The following is a 17,464-nucleotide window of genomic DNA, read 5'->3' on the forward strand; positions in this document are numbered from 1 at the left end:
CAATCATACCTACATGCATGTATTGGAGTGTAACCGAAACCCAAATTACGCATGTATGTCTTTGCCTCATAAAAAAGACTTTGGAAATGTTTCACCATCAAGCAATGTCGCCTTAATTAGCCTTAAATTCATGTTGAATGCACTCTAAGTTTGACGATGCATTGCCCTTAAATGCAGCAAATTTATTAGGGACTCCAATTTTGAAAAAAAATTTATAGTTTGGATATAGGGGCACCCATTCATCCCTCAAAATATTAGAAAATGGTTTACCAAGTTGATTTAACTTACTAGGATTGCAAGGTATGCTACCTACTGAGCTAGATTCAAGATTAGTATGTGAAACATTGCCATCCTCTGTGTCCACTGCATTGCCCTTTTGCAAGTTACCTAACATTTCGATTAACACATCTGAGCGTGTATCACCACCTCTTATTTTGCCCCCCCTCCATCTTCATCTTCATCTTCATCATCATCGCTTAGAATTGTGTAATCTTAACGTGAAACACTCATTTTGTGTAGCTATTGTCCATTCCATAGTCTAATAAATATTTTCCAACCAAATCAATGTGTCAAAATGTTATGTTTTTACATTTATTGCAAGGACACCTTATTCTACTAGTTTTCTTAGCACAAGGATGCGCGAACTCTATAAAATCATGTACCTCTTTGACATATTTTGGCAGAAACGTACCCCAAGCCTTCATCCAACTATTATCCATGTTCATTAATTAGCCTATAACATGTGCAAGTAAATGATGTTGATTATATTCTCATAATTTTTATAAGGCATGCATCACAAATCCTAAAATCAATCACCTTTTGTCTAAAGGATATGGATCCTATCCCATCCAAGAATTATGCATTTATATTGTAGTCAATCATTCAAATTCCTTGATCATACTTATTATAAATTTCGGCAGCATCTCCCTATGTTTCTCCAAGTACACGAGATGGGGAAAGTGAACATGTTGCTAGTTTTTCATCACTAAATGATTGTCCCGACACCCCACTATGCACCCATAGAACATAAGTAGAGATGCTATTGAAACATGTAATGAGAATGAACAAAGCGTGAAATATGACAACAATGTAAATACATATTTTGAAATTGTCCACACATTGTACAATTCAAGAATGGTTAAAATACAAATATCACTAATCGTAAACGAAACAAATAAGTAACATGCTCCATTGATTATTAATCTAGATAGTATGACTAATAATCAATTGAATATTAATTGATTTGTCTCAAATTTACAATAAGATATGAATGTATAGTAACGATTCTTGAAAGGGTCAAAGCTTCAATGAACACATACAGTGGATAAGTAGTTTATCATCATGATAATAAGTGGTCACTTTCCAACAATACGTCTTCAAATGAGTAATTGGACGCTTTGATCAGAACATAGGTTTATGATTCCTTGACTTAATGATATGTTTGATAGGTTTGTGCAAAGATGGACTTTGTAGTGACTATAACCAAATCAATTGTTGTGTCGAGCACCCTACTTGTGCCAAACACCAATACTACAACTATTGCTATTGAATATATAAGAAACTAAAGCAATGCAGAAACTAATAATAAAATAGTAAAAAGAACAAGACAAGAAATTAACGAGGTTCGGTATAGAATTACCTACGTACTCGGGTGCCGACAATCAATCCACTACTTTTTAATAAAGTACAGCTTTGAGGTGTGTTTTACAAATTGAGAGTTGAGCTCTTTATATAACTTCAACCTCAAGTACAAAAAACACTTCTCTCCAATGTGGGACAAATAATACAAAAAATTCAAAACAACTTTTTATACCAATGTGGGACAAGAAACAACAAATATCCACCTTGATGATAAATTCAACAAATTTTTTAGTCACCAACATTTTCTGGAGTTTCACATCATCGGCGCCTTCCAAAAATATTCAGACTCACATGATATTGATTAAGTCCAAACAATGTTTGAATTTGATTGTTGTCACAATCTTGGTCAACATATCTGCAAGATTTTCAGTTGTAGAAATCTTTTGAAGAAGTATCCTACCTCAATCAATAATATCCCACATAAAATGTAACTGAATCTCCATGTGCTTCATACGTGCATGGTAGACTTGGTTCTTTACCAAATGAATAGCACTTTGTCTATCACAGAACACAACAATGTGCTTCTGAACAAGTCCCAAAATTTCAAGTAAGCCCTGCAACCAAATAGCTTCCGTAATAGCCTTTGAAGCTTCCATGCCATGTATCTTCTTTGATTCACCAAGATTTTCCATCTCAAACTCTTGATTTAGCTGACTTTTCAACTTGTTGATTTCTTCCCTATTCTTTGAAGCTATCAACATATCATCAACATACAAGAGTAAATATATAAAAGATCCATTTTGTAGTCTGTGAAAACAAACACAATGATCATCTTTATTTCTGACTATACTTTTGACTTGGCAGTGGTCGGCCAACCATTGTCAGGTCCTGCCTTTGGGCCACACAACCCAGTCATGTGGGGGTAATACATGACAACAACCAACTAACCTACCAGGAATGTTTTTTGTATTATTATTATATGAGATAAAATATGTTATGGAAATGCAGTATGTTCTGCCATGTTTTAATGATATATTTTTTTTTCTCGGATTTGATATAACAATAACTGAATATGTTCTATATGGTGTATGTATAACACGAAATACTCATGTTGCCACATACTAGTATTAGTTTATTTCCCTTACTGAGAGGTGTCTCACCCCTAAATTTTATAAACGTTTCAGAGCCCCATATAGGAGAGCAAGAAAAGGCTCGCTGATCTAGTGCTATTTATCTACCCTTTTTGAAGAGTAAGTTTTTGTAAGGTCAGTTAGATTTTGTGGGGAATGTCCCTAGATCTTTTTTTTGGGATGTATATATTGAGATACAGTGGATATAGTGACTCTAGTATTCGTGGTAATGAGATGGATGTTTTTGTATTTGTAATATTGTGATTATATGTTTCCTGCTACTTAGGCTTCTATTTTGTGTTTTGATGTATCCTTGGTACACACGAGTCTAGGTGGATTATGATCTGCGGATCTGGGATTTATGATATGGATTTTATTATTATTATAAAAAAAAGTGGAAAAATAAGTAGGTCGTCACTGTTTGTACCACTGTCTTGGAGACTGTTTTAAACCATACAACGATTTACTCAGTTTACATACCCAATTTTCTTTTCCAGCAACCTGAAATCCATCTAGCTGAGTCATATAGATTTCCTCCTCCAAATCACGATGTAAAAATGCAGTTTTTACATTGAGCTAAACTAGTTCAAGATCAAATTGTGTTACCAAAGCCAACAAAATTCGAATGGAAGAATGTTTAACAACTGGAGACAATACTTCATTATAATCAATGCCTTCCTTCTATGAGCAGCCTTTAACTACCAATCTAGCTTCAAAGAGAATATTATTTGCATATGGAAATCCTTCTTTCTTTATATAAACCCATTTGCAACAAATTGCTTTCTTACCCTTGAGCAACTGGGCTAGCTCCCAAGTCTGATTCTGATGAAGAGACTACATTTCTTCATCCATCGCTTTTTTTCACTTGTCTAATTCAGAGTTCCTCATTACTTCTTTGAAAGTGAGGAACATTATCATCCACAACTGGAAGTGCATAGGCCACCATATCTGTATACTGAGCAAGTTTTCGAATTTCTTGTCTTGGCCTCTGAGAAACAATTAATTCTTGTTGCTATGAAGATTCTCAAATTGAAAATCTCCTCTTCTTGTACACTATTTCCCATCGTAACTGGAGAGTTACCTTGTGTAGTCTCGATTCTCACTGGGTTTCCCTAAATTGTCTCAACCTTCACCTGTTGTTGAGTACCACTGGTCTTCTCTTCAACTCGTGACTCCTTGCATATTGTTTTCTTCATCATCGCAAGTTCATTAAAAGACACATCCCTGCTTAAAATCTTTTTTTTTTTTTTGTCTCTAGACACCAAAGACAGTATCCTTTGACTCCTGCACTTATCCTCAAGAATATTACTTTCTTGGCTCTTGGATCCAACTTAGATTCTTTAACATGATAATAAGTCATTGTACCAAATACATGTAAAGAATCATAATCACTAGCAGGCTTTCTTGACCATACCTCATAGGGTGTTTTCCCCCTATTGTAGATGATGGTAGATTGATGAGATGACACACATATCTAACAACCTCAGCCCCAAACCTTTTGTCTAACCCAATATTAGATAACATACATCGAACTTTCTCTAGTAAAGTCCGATTCATGCACTCTGTCAGGGGTACCTCGAATTGTGAGGTGTCGAGCAATACCTTCATCTGGACATACCTTCATAAACGGGTCACTTGTGTATTTACCACCATTATCTGATATGAGCCATTTAATCTTTCTACCAGTTTGAGTTTCAAATAATTTTTTCCACTTAAGGAAAATATCACACATGTCATTTTTATGCTTCATAGAATACACCCAAACTCTTCTAGAAAAATCATCAACAAAAGTGACAAAATAATGCATACCACCCAACGAAGCCATTTTTGTAGACCCCTATACATCTATGTGGATATAGTCTAAAATACCTACAGTATGGTGGATTGCAGTGCCAAATTTAACTCTAATATGTTTTCCCAGAATACAATGCTAAAAAAATTCAAGTTTGCAAGCCTTTGCACCCTTTAACAAACCTTGCTTAGCTAATTGTTGCAAAGATTTTTCTCCTACATATGCTAATTGCATATGTCATAACCTGGTTGTATCTAAATCTACATCTTTCTCAAAAACAACAGCTGCTGAACCAATAACTGTACTACCTTGTAAATATTACAAGTTATTTTTCCTTATTCCTTTCTTCACCGCTAGCGCACCTGATTTAATCTTTAAGGTTCCATCTTTCAAAGTGATAGTGAACCCTTTAGATTCTGAGACAAAAGGCGCATTCATCTTTAGCAAGTCTCCCACGAGATCTACTCCTCCCATGAGATTTACTCCTCCTTCCAAGCATACGACTCTGAGAATGTCCCTTTATTGTTACTACTTCTGCTGTTTCCTTATGGACCATTCTTTCTGCATTCAGTACTAATCAATGTAATACAAACAACATTGTAAGTAACTTCATCTTTCCTATACAATAAAGTGGTGGTCAGATATTCATAATCACTAGGGAAAGAATTCAGTAACAATATGGCTTTATCCTCATCTTTCACTTTTTCATCCAAATTTAACAAGTTGGCTAAAATTTTATTGAAAGCATTTATGTGGTCATTAATCAAAATACCTGGTTGATATTGGAAGTGAAACAATTTCTTTCTCAAATAGAGCCGATTTTTCAAACTCTTGGTTATAAATGTATCTTTTAATGTTTTCCACAATTTCTTTGCAGATGTCTCCCTCATAACACAACATTTCTTATTTTTAATGAGACACAAATAAATCGTACCACATGCCTGACGATTGATCTTTTCCCAATCTCCGTCACCCATATATACTGGTTTATCATCCAAAGCAATATCTAATTCTTGCTAATACAAGATGTCCATCACCTCACATTGCCACACACCAAAATTATTGGTACCATCAAATTTCTCCACCTCAAACCGAACATTAGCTATCATCTTCAATGATGATGTCGAAGTCGAAGGGGATGGAGTTCACGTGGATAAAGTTTCTTCTACTGCTGCACTAGTTTTTGCCATCTTCTATATATTCAATAGCAACCAACAAAGCAAAAGGCCTGGAATGAATAGTACGAGTGTAGTAACCTAAAAAAAAAAAATTATTATTATTATTATTAAATAAATAAATTAAATATTATTAAATTGATGTATTAAGTAAAAGAATAAAAAGGAATAGTATGAAAAAACGGAAAAGAAAAAGAAACTAATTGGAATAAAGATATATATATATATATATATATATATATATACATAAGATTTATAAAATATAAGTTATATATATATGTAAGATTATTGTAATGTAATACGAATATAATAGTGGGAGCATTAAATGCAATCCATTGCAATTGAAATGAATTGCTATTTCATTCTTACTTTTGGAATTCTCCAGCTTGTAGCACCCATTACACTCAGCCTCTCTCCCATACCATCTCACTCTCCATCTCTCTCCTCATCCAACTCTTTCTCTCTTTTCATTTTCTCGGCCAATATTCGGCCGATCGTAAAAACAAAGATATCATAGGGTTCCTATCTCCACCATCAACATTTCTACCAAAACAGATTTGTCGTGGGAGCAGCATAGCCACCACTCTTGGGGAAAGGTAAACCCTCAATTTTTACTCAATTTATCCTTAGATCTCTAGCTAAATCGATGATTAGGCACCACCACGAGGTCATAGTCTTGATCGTTGTCATTTTGGTTGGAGAAAAATTTCAATTTGGGTATCCTAGGCACCATTCCAAAGCAAGAGTGGGACTTGGGAATTAAGTAAATTGGTTAATTTTGGAAGTCTACATTTTTATTGGGAATTTTTGGGCCTAAGAAATATTAAAATAATATTTTATTTAGGGTTGATTTGATTAAATTAGGGTTATTGAATTCAGGGTTCGGGTGAGCACCACGGGTATAATTTTGGGATCCCTGCAGGCGTAGTTTAGGAAACCAGGTAAGGGTGTTATTTGGGTATTTTTGGATTGATTATTAATTTATCTAAGGTATAAGCTTATATATAAATGTATTTTTGAGGTTAAATTGAGAAATTGAGATTTTATACAATTCAGGGTTGGTATATACACAACAGGCATGTGGGTGTTCCCAGGAATCCAAATAAAAAAATGAATAGTTTATAATTCGGGAAATGTGAGTATGAGATTATTCTGGGAATTCAGTTATTTGACATATATATATATATATATATATATGTATGTATGTATGTATGTATGTATGATATTTTCAGGGAAACAAAATTATGAACGCCGTGGGTGTGAGTTAGAATCGGTAGACGAGTTCAATTAGCCAAGGTAAGGGAAAAATGCTATGCTAGGAATTTCAGAAATTTGATCAGTAGTATATATGTGTTTTGGGGTGAGTTCTATAGGGTATAAATTATTTTTATTACCATAAAATACAGATTTTATTACAGAGGTTTTTTTTTTTTTATTTAATTGTGTTGCATGAGTTAATATTATATCAGTTCAAGATTCATATAGTTTTTCAGAATATCATGATTTACAGTGTTTTTTGCATAGAAACAAGTTTTACTAGATTTTACAGAATTATGAATTACAGTGTATATATAAACAAATATATTTTATAGATAGATATTATACAGACAGATATATTTTGCAGACATATATTATATAGATAGATATTTATCAGACATATATTCTACATATATTATATAGACAGATATTTTACAGTGTTTACAAAATGCCATGATTTCCAAAACCATAACACTCAGACATTACAGATTATTTAGTCAGATATTACAGTTATTTCAGTCTGATATTACAGTTATTTTAGTAAGATAATACAGTATTTTAGAATCGATTTATAGTGCTATAATTATTTTGTAATCATGATGGAACATTAAGATAATTATATATATTAGTATTATACAGTATCAGATCTTTGATGAATTATTTCAGACAGATTCAGTCAGCAGAACACGGTACCATTTTTATTTTCAAAGAGTGCAACCACATATCTTAGATAGTGTGTGGATTCGGTCAACCGTGCCTATGGAGAGATTGCAGTCTCTCCATTATTCTAGGTTGAGGAAGCCAGTTTGACGAGGTAGATACTAGTATTGTGCCCTTGGAGAGATTGCAATAAAGGTCGGACTGAGGATTGGTAGAGTATTTAGGTGACTTATCCTCGTAGGCCACCCAGAGTTAAGTTAAGCCTATGGGCTGCACAACACTATCATGAGGGGTTAAATCATGACATACAGATTTCCAAGGATATTTTTTAGTTATTTATATATGTACAGATGTACAGAAGAACATCAAATATATTATATCCTTATCAGTATGGATGAATAGAAAACTCGATTAATACAATTCTATTTTAAGCCATGTAGGTGTGAGTTGCACAGTATTTACATAATATCTAGGTTCATTTATTTATCAGTAAATTATTTATGTTGACTCACTTGCCACACACTAGTAATAACATATTTTTTCTTACTGAGCGTTGTCTCATCCCAATAAATTAACATTTTTCAGGTGATCCAGCTAGACGAGCGGATCAGGCTCACAGGTAGAGAGGTTGTCTACACTACCCTGTCTAAAGGGTAAGTGTTATAAGGGGATTATATTTTTGAGTAGTATTCAGGAGTGTTGGGTAGAAGGTGGTGGGATGATGTATGATTATGTATGCATGCTTTGGGTTAATACTAGAATCTGGTATTGTAATTATGGAGGTATGACTTTATGCTTTTCGTTGTATAGATGATTTCAGGGTATTAAAGTAAAATGATTATCAGTATATTTTATATATTATAAAAAAATGGTGGTATGAAATTTTAGGTCGTTACAACGAGGCCTAGGATGAATAGTACATACCAATTGTGTCTACTATGTTTTATCCTATGAAATTCCACTTTAACCAGGTCGACCTCCAATGAGCGACTGAGTCGCAATGGTCTCTGAGGACTTGCTTAGACAAGATCTTTCTTAGGTATCAAACATGGAATCAAGGATCCTAACAGAGAAACCCCTGTATCTACACTATTCAACCTAACTCTGATACCAATTGTTGTGCCGGACACCCCACCTATGGCAAACACCAATACTACAACTATTGCTATTGAATATATAAGAAACTAAAATAATGCAGAAGCTAATAATAAAACAGTAAAAAGAATAAGACAAGAAATTAACGAGGTTCAGTATATAGTTACCTACGTTCTCAGGCGCCGACGATCAATCTACTACTTTTTGACAAAGTACAACTTTGAGGTGAGTTTTACAAATGTAGAATTGAGCTCTTTATATAACTTCAACCTCAAGTCCAAAAAGCACTTCTTTCCAATGTGAGACAAATAATACAAAAAATTCAAAACAACTTTTTGTACCAATGTGGGACAAAATACAACATCCATTAGGTGGGGTGATGAATGGAAAAACCACCTTTAAAACTAAAGAGGGGTTGTATAAGTGGTTTGTTACGCCATTTGGTTTGTCCAACACTCCTAGTATGCTTGTGAGACTATTCACTTAAGGTTTGAAGGACTTCATGAAAAAATATGTTCTCATGTATTTTGACGATATTTTGTTGTATAAACAAGATAAAATTCAGCACCTTGAATACCTAGCTAATGTGTTTAAGGTCCTCCAGGATAATCAAATATATGTCAAACTCAAATGTGATGTTTTATATAACTAACAGTGTTCATTTGATTGGTTGTTTAGCCTATTATTTTATATTAATGTAGAGGTCATTGTGTTTGACAACCTTAGAAAGGCTTACAATAATTAATCATTAGTAAACTAAGTTTTAAATTCCAATATCTTATTTCCAAGAATCTAGCATAAGAGATAGACGAGTCTAATAGGAGTTCACCTACCTTCACAGTTCAAGATATGCTAATTCATATGAATCCAAAAAATAATGTTAATTCCAAATAGATATGGAAGGAACAGTTCAAGAAATAAATAGAAAGAAAACAAAAATGGGATGGAAATGATGCCTACATTTTGAGAAAAAATGACATGTTTAGCAAGTTAAGTCCAAGCAAGCTTAACTCAAAGACCTAGAATTGCTATACATTTTCCATGCAAGAAATTCACCTAGAAGTTAATTAATTAGTTAATTTAATAAAGATTAAATAAAGTAATTGTATGAAAATTTTCAATTTTTGTTCTTAGCCAATTCTTTTTTTAAAGGTGCTTTTGGGATTTCTCATAAACTTATATAAATCTCATGTCTCTTGCATTTTGGTATACATAATTAAACTCACTTTGTTTCTTTGTGGGTTGAAAACAACTGTACATGAACCACTCATTCATGCTTGTGTATAAAAAAAAAAATGAGTACAAGGTTGTGAGTGAGAGTGAGAGAGAGAGAAAGAGGGAGGGGGAGAGAAATATATATATATATATATATATATATGTGTGTGTGTGTGTGTGTGTGTGTGTGTATGTGTGCGCGCTCGCGCGTGCAGTGTTCACTTATCATTGACAATTAATTTTTGTCATCACAAAATAGTGTGCCTTGCTGCCTACAATATACTCAATATGCATTAAATTTATACAAAATAAATAAATAAATTCCTAGCCTAGATGCAATGATACCAAAAGACAAAAACATAAACCTAATCTTGGTAGAAAAAAGGCTTTGGCATTGTTCTCATACTAATGTACAACAAATTTTGTGTCCAACATTGCTACCCTTAAATCTTCTATTTCATTTTACAAGCCTAAAGTAAGACTCATATATCAATTATTTAGAAGAAAAATTCATCAAAAGAGAGTGAGAGCAAACTGACTTGGTCCTGAGGCAGAGGGGAGTCTGTCGAATGTGGCTTATGCTGGAAGGCAATCGATGGGCAGCAAGTGGCCTACGGCGAAGGGGAATCCGACAACTAACGTGGCTTGCGGCGGAGAGGGGGTTTTGAATTTTGAGGGAGGGCTTGGGGAAGCAGAATCCATGGACTTGGGCATGTGACAAAGGGGAGTCTGTTGAAGGTGGCTTGCGGCGGAGGGGAGCTAATGGATGACCAGTGGTTTGTGACGGAGGGAGGGTTCGAGATTTTAAGGGAGAGAGGGGTTGGGGATTTTGGGAAATGAAGAAGCAGAATTGACTTTTCTGGGCATGGTTTTTAGTGACGGTCTAAACAAACGCCACTAAAACAAAACTATTGGTGACGATGTTTAAAATCTGTCACCAAAACAAGACACTATTGGTGACAATTCACAATCGTAACTAATAATAAGACTATTAGTGATGAAAATTTTCATCACTAATAATTGATATATCGTTGCTAATATTTTCGCACGATAGTTGAGCGAGAAACCTACTTTTAGTGATGAAGTAGAAACCATCACTAAAATTGCTTTATTGGTGACGAATTCTAGTCCCGTCACTAATGCCTTAACTATTAGTGATGAATTTAATTTTCGTTACCAATGACGCATTATTAGTGACGATCTTTGTTTTGTCACTAATACCTTCGTCACTAAAGAGACCCCTTTTTATGGCGGTATGATAAAAGACATAACCTTCCTCAAGGATTCAAAATTCCTAAAGACATCTCCTAAGGTTTCAAGAATTCCAAAGATCTCCCTTAAGTTTTTCCAAAATACAAAAATCTGCCCTTGTGTTTTGCAAAAAAGACAAGTCTTTTAAGAGGAGATTTGTGTCATTTTAGAAAACCTAAGGGGAGGTTTGTATCACTTTTGAAAATTTATGGGAGGTTAATGAAAATTTTGAAATCTCAAAAGAGATCGAGTCTTTTTGTCAAACTTCAAGGAAGGTGAGCGTCTTTTGCCCATATGTGTGTGTGTATGTGTGTGTGTGTATGTTTGTTTTATGGATGCTATTGATATTATTTTTGTAACTAATGTTTTGCCAATATTTAATTTTTTTCATCTAAATCCTAATTTAAAAAGAAGAGGTTATGTAAATTGGACCAATATTAAATGAAAAGGTAAGACTAATTAAAATAAGTGACATTAAATGTGATTGTTGATTATACTTCTCTTAATAAGTATCATTCATAGAATGAGTATGTATGGGGTGTTAGTATCTTCCCCTTACATAAATTTACTCCCAAACTTAGCATGAAAATGCAAATCTTTGACTATTGATTCCTTAAACATTCAGTGTAGCAAGTTGATCGATCAACCGATAGTAATTAATTAGGTATTCTAGGCATACATGTTTACAAACTTTGACCAGGATCTCATTTCCCATTTTAACTTGTTCTCTCTCAGTGTCGAAACGGTTCGAAGTTTCATCCCAATAGTAGTGGCCTTTCGACTTGTGTTAACAAATTGTTCATCTTTTTGAGTGAAAGAGTTTGATTAGCATAACAATGACGGTAAAAGATACTAACCTCTCTTAAGATTTGACAAAAAAACATGGAGCTCTAATGAGGTTTCAAAAGTCTCACGGACTTCCTTGAAATTTCAAAAATTTCACAAATTTTCCTAATGTTTTATTCTTGGGAATATCTCACCAAAGGTTTATGTATTTGCCAAATATAAAGGGAGGTCAATATATTTTTTGACAAATCTAACGATAGGTTTGGGAAAATTTTTAAACCTATGAGGAGGTGCTTGGAATATTTTAAATCTCAAGAGATGTACATATCCTTTCGGCAAACTTTAGGAGAGGTTAATAATCATTTATTGTTTATCCAAAAAAAGAATAACCATTTCTTGATTCGAAAGATGAAAAAAGATAAAAAGTTGTTCTCCAATATTCTTACACAAATTTAAAAAATTTCGAAATGAAGATTTATTTAATTATTTTTTAAAAATAGAAGATAAAATAGTTTCATAAGTAAATTCGCCTTAAAGTCTCACATCGGATAGCACCATGTAGATGTTTAGAAAAGAAAAGAAAATGTGTTATCCATTGCATTTTCTCTATACATAAAATAATATGAATTTTTTAATATAATTAAAAATAAAGAAAAATCAAACATTATTAATTTGTTTTATTAAAATTTTATTTACTAATTTATTATATATTTTATTTTTTCTTGATAACTAAACATAAGAAAAGAAAAAAAAAAATGAATGCATGTATAATTTCATTTTTTTCTTTTCTATTTTTCAAATTGCAAACAAGTCCTCGAGGACTTGAGCTTAATTTGTGATAGATCAAGTGAGCTTAATTTGTACATGAGGCCCATTAATATTGCAAAGGTTCCCACTGCCTATCAACAAAATGGATCTACTGTTCCAGGAACCCAAAGGATCCCTTCTGTCTCTTAAAAGCAGTAGTGTGTTTGAGTTTAAGCCCGTTTGGGTTAATTGTTTCGTTTAAAAAAAAAGAAAAAAATTATTCATTGTATTTTTTTCTATATCAAAACTATTAAAAATGCAAATTATTTTAATATAATTAAAAATTAAATGTTAAGGATGTGTAAAATCAAATTTTTATTTATTGAGTTGGTTTCCTATTTTTTTTCTTTAATAATCAAATTTGAAAAAAGTAAAATATTTCATATATTTTTTAATATTTTTAAAGTTTCAAAGGAGCTAGAGGAAAAAAGAAAAAAGAGAGAAGAAAAGATCCAAGTTTGCATCGGCGTCGAAAATGTAATTGGAGAGTAGGTGAACGCTCCCCCCTTGATAATTCAGAATTCAAGGCAGTGTTGACCACGCTTCTCTAAAGTTTCTTAGAAGCAAATCCCAATAACAGGTCAGAAAAAGGAAAATGGGTAGAACTTCTTGTACAAATCACAAATCTAATGTTAACATTAACAAAACAATATAATGGTAGTTGCAGTAGGTATGAATCAGAATAACAGTTTGTTCATCAAACTCCCACTGCCTCTCCTTTCTCTCTCCCTCTCTCTCCGAAACCATGCAGCTAACTTCTCAGCTCAAGCTTGCATTACCTTTACGTTGCTTGTTACCATGGCCATCATACATGTGTTTAAATTCAACCAAAATCTGCATCTAGCTGCTAGCTCCATGTGACATATTTTCACTGAGACAATTTGGAGTGCTGCTTGAATAGGAAACTCAATTTTGTGAAGATGAAGTTAGGGGTGACGGTGATACTAACACTGTTGGTGATTGCCGTTGATGGTTGTCAGTGCAAGGTTGTGCAGTTCATCTTTGGGGACTCGCTGTCCGACGTCGGAAACAACATGTACCTCTCGAGGAGTTTTGCTAAGGCAAACCTTCCCTGGTACGGTATCGACTTTGGCAATGGAATGCCCAATGGCAGGTTCACTAATGGTCGCACTGTTGCTGATATAATAGGTAATCATACTACTTTTTGGGTTTATTCGACATTTATTAATATGCTTTTACCTTTGGTACATGCGAGTAAAATGGAATAAAATCAAATTTATTATTTTATCTCTTCTTGTTCTTCATTCAAAATTTTTTCTCATTCTACTCTCTGAATAAAACTTAATGCATTTATGTAATATGTGAAGAATCAAATTAAAAAGTTGTTGTATATATCAAACTAAGCTCAAGTTTTCAGGTGACAAAACGGGTCTCCCGAGGCCACCGGCGTTTCTAGACCCATCTTTAACGGAAGACATGATACTGGAAAATGGAGTAAATTACGCATCTGGAGGTGGTGGGATCTTGAATGAAACTGGGAGTTACTTTGTGAGTTGTGGCGTAAAATGGTGATCTTTGTATCTTTCCCGTGGTAACCAAGTGAAACATTACATCTGAACTTAAATTCAACCATGTACATATTTCAGATTCAAAGGTTCTGTCTTAGTAAGCAAATTGAGCTATTTCAAGGAACACAAGTCATGATAACAAACAAAATAGGCAAAGCCGCAGCAGACAAGTTCTTTCAACAGTCTCGATACGTCGTTGCTTTGGGGAGCAATGATTTCATTAACAATTACTTGCTACCAGTGTATGGAGATTCATGGAGTTACTCCGATGCAGGCTTCATCAAATACTTAATGCAGACACTCCAAGAACAACTCACGGTAAAACTATCAGGAAATGAATTCATTTGTCTATTTTTCTCTTCAATAATTGAAATGCTACTTTTACTTGATCAGAGTGTGTTCTATGTGCATAGCTTCTGCATCGTTTAGGGGCACGGCAGCTGATGGTTTTTGGGCTAGGACCCATGGGCTGTATTCCCCTTCAAAGGGTCCTTAGTACATCTGGGGACTGTCAAGAAAAAACAAACAAACTTGCTATTGGCTTCAATCAAGCTGCAAGCAAGCTCTTGGAAAATTTGTCAAGCAGTCTCCCCAATGCAAGCTTCAAATTTGGAGATGCCTATGACGTTGTCAGCAATGTCATTAAAAATCCGTATAAGTATGGTAGGTGCACATACTTCCCCTAATTTTTGTATATTTTGAAAATAAGTTCCTTTTAAAAAAAAAAATAATTTGATTTTTAAAAAAAAAAATAAAAAAATTGAAGTGTTGCTAAGAAATATGCTTGCCACTTCTTGAAACATTGAAATTTCTAGGATTTTCTGTCTTGCTGCACACTGTAGGATTAACTGCAAGAAAACACAGGTGAACACATGTAAAGTGCATATTAGCATGAAAGTTTTATATAACTTTAGGCCACATAGACTCTGGATTATATCTCTTGTGCTGTTATTTGATTTTAACTTCATTTTCATGTGGTTTTAATTTTATGTTTGCAGGATTCAATAACTCGGATGCTCCGTGCTGCTCATTTGGACGGATACGCCCTGCTCTCACGTGCATTCCAGCATCAACTCTGTGTAAAGATAGAAGCCAATATGTATTTTGGGATGAGTACCATCCATCTGACAGTGCTAACCAGATGATTGCAGATGAGATCATCAAGAAACTTGGATTTTTGAGTGTTAACCCAACAAGTGCTCCTTCCCCCGCCCCTGACCCTGCCATTGCCCCATCTCCAGAGGGTTAATAGATGGTTTCCAATGCTAAAGTTGGTATAAATATATACGAGGGTAGCAAATAATTGATATCAAGTCTGAAGTTATGGTTTTCCGATGTGTTGAAAATTTTGTGCAAGACAGTTAGTATGCATTTGATAGTAATAGTACTCCATTGTTTCTTCCTCCTACCAGTTTGAACTTTGAATCATTTGATCATTGAGACAGTCATGAGTTCCCATTTGATATTTGCAATACAAAATATTTTGTTTTATATTCCTAGATAAGTGTTACAGCGGAGGTTGCATTAAGACGAGCGGATATTGGTTTTTCTTTCTTCATATGCATGACCAATTCGCTTAAAAGAAACCATAGGAAAAAAATAAAGGACAACAAAAGAAATTAATAGGGGAAAAAAAGAGAAAATTGAATGAAAAAAGAGAATCAAAGAGAGGTTCATAGGAAGAAAGCATAATAGTTGGTATCTCTTAATCCAAAAAGAAGAGAGAAACAAAATCCAAATGAGAAATATGCCAAAATGTTCCAAATTGTTATTGTACAAGATACAGGTTCTGTCCTTGTTTTCATGTTTTTGGGTTTTGTTTTTGTGGATATTTTGAAGTAAATGGATACAGGGTTTGCAAATTGATGGTTTTTTTGGTTAAACAGGAGAATAGCATCACAGTTGAATAGACCAAACGATTCAGTAAGGAATTGTGCTTGGGTTAGTTGGGCGGGTTTTGACCTTTGGTCAGATTTCTCTCCTCATCTTTGGTAATGGTAGAACATGGACAACTACCTTCAACCTCCCAACATCTTGCTGGTGTTAATATATATTTTTGAGGTCAATAGCCTCCATCGGCCATTAAAGAATGTACATTACTTGCAATTTACTTTTCAAAATCTTGGCTATCCAAGGAGGAAGCAACTTCGTGGTTAAAACTAGCAATAATTTGGCTCTCCAACAGCAATTTGGGGGCTGTTAAAAGTAATTTGTAATTTTATGTAAATTAAAAACAAAGAAAAGAGAGGCGGCTGTAGAGGTTTTTGGAAGCTGCAGTGTGTAGACGCCTTAAGAGAGGTAAGGCATGCATGTACATGCAAGTGCTTGCAGCAATTAATGCCAGCGACCAACAGACATTGCATGCTTATAAAGGCGGATGCCCGTGGTGGCAAAATAAAAATTGTGATTTAAATTTTTGAAAAAAATAGGAATGAAATCGTTACTAACCTTTTAGTGTGGTTAAAATACTTAATTGCTATCCAGTTAAGGGTAGAATTGGTCTGCGTTGTCAAAGTTGGGATCGGGAGTTCGGTTACGTGAAGGAAAGGTACGAGCACCTCATACGCACCCGTTCTTACGAACGGTACCTAGTTAATTAAGAATTATCCCAAATTTAATATGATAGATCTTTAAAATTACTCCCTTTTAGTGAACTTTTGAAAATACACATAAAGAAATAAATCACACAAAAGTATATATAATATATATTCCCTCAGAACTGGGGTGCGTGAAGCCCGAAAGCTTATACCCTTTTTTGAAATCATAGGGATATGCATACACGAAAATAAATAATATTATAAAATAATAAAAATAAATATCATAATACATGATACAAAATATAAATATACCCAAGAAACAAAAATACTAAGAATATTTAATATTAGTATTAATAAATCACACATCATAATAATACCATACTAATATACGTAGTAAATATAATAGTAATAATAACAAATAAATGATAATAATAATAATAATAGTAAATAATAAATATGATAATAATAGTAAGTAATAAATGATAAGGATAATAACAATATGTATAGTAATAATAATATACATATTTTATTTTCCTTAATATTGACACCAATTAAAGATACGATACACACGTATATAAGCAATTAATTAATAAAACATATCAAATTAAAGACAAGCAAATAATGAACTTATCGAAACATAGTCAAGTTA

General features: G+C 33.6%; 1 protein-coding gene across 1 annotated transcript; it reads left to right on the plus strand.

The window, feature by feature from the left end:
* The first annotated feature begins 13,598 nt into the window (after positions 1-13,598).
* On the plus strand, positions 13,599-15,719 carry LOC131146442 (GDSL esterase/lipase At1g74460). The gene is made up of 5 exons (XM_058096054.1): positions 13,599-13,898; positions 14,128-14,258; positions 14,357-14,596; positions 14,692-14,941; positions 15,277-15,719. The coding sequence occupies exons 1-5, from the start codon at positions 13,670-13,672 to the stop codon at positions 15,525-15,527; spliced, it is 1,101 nt and encodes a 366-aa protein (XP_057952037.1). The 5' UTR covers positions 13,599-13,669; the 3' UTR covers positions 15,528-15,719.
* Positions 15,720-17,464: the final 1,745 nt, after the last annotated feature.

Source organism: Malania oleifera, chromosome 13 (assembly GCF_029873635.1).
Source record: "Malania oleifera isolate guangnan ecotype guangnan chromosome 13, ASM2987363v1, whole genome shotgun sequence".
Lineage (NCBI taxonomy): Eukaryota > Viridiplantae > Streptophyta > Magnoliopsida > Santalales > Ximeniaceae > Malania > Malania oleifera.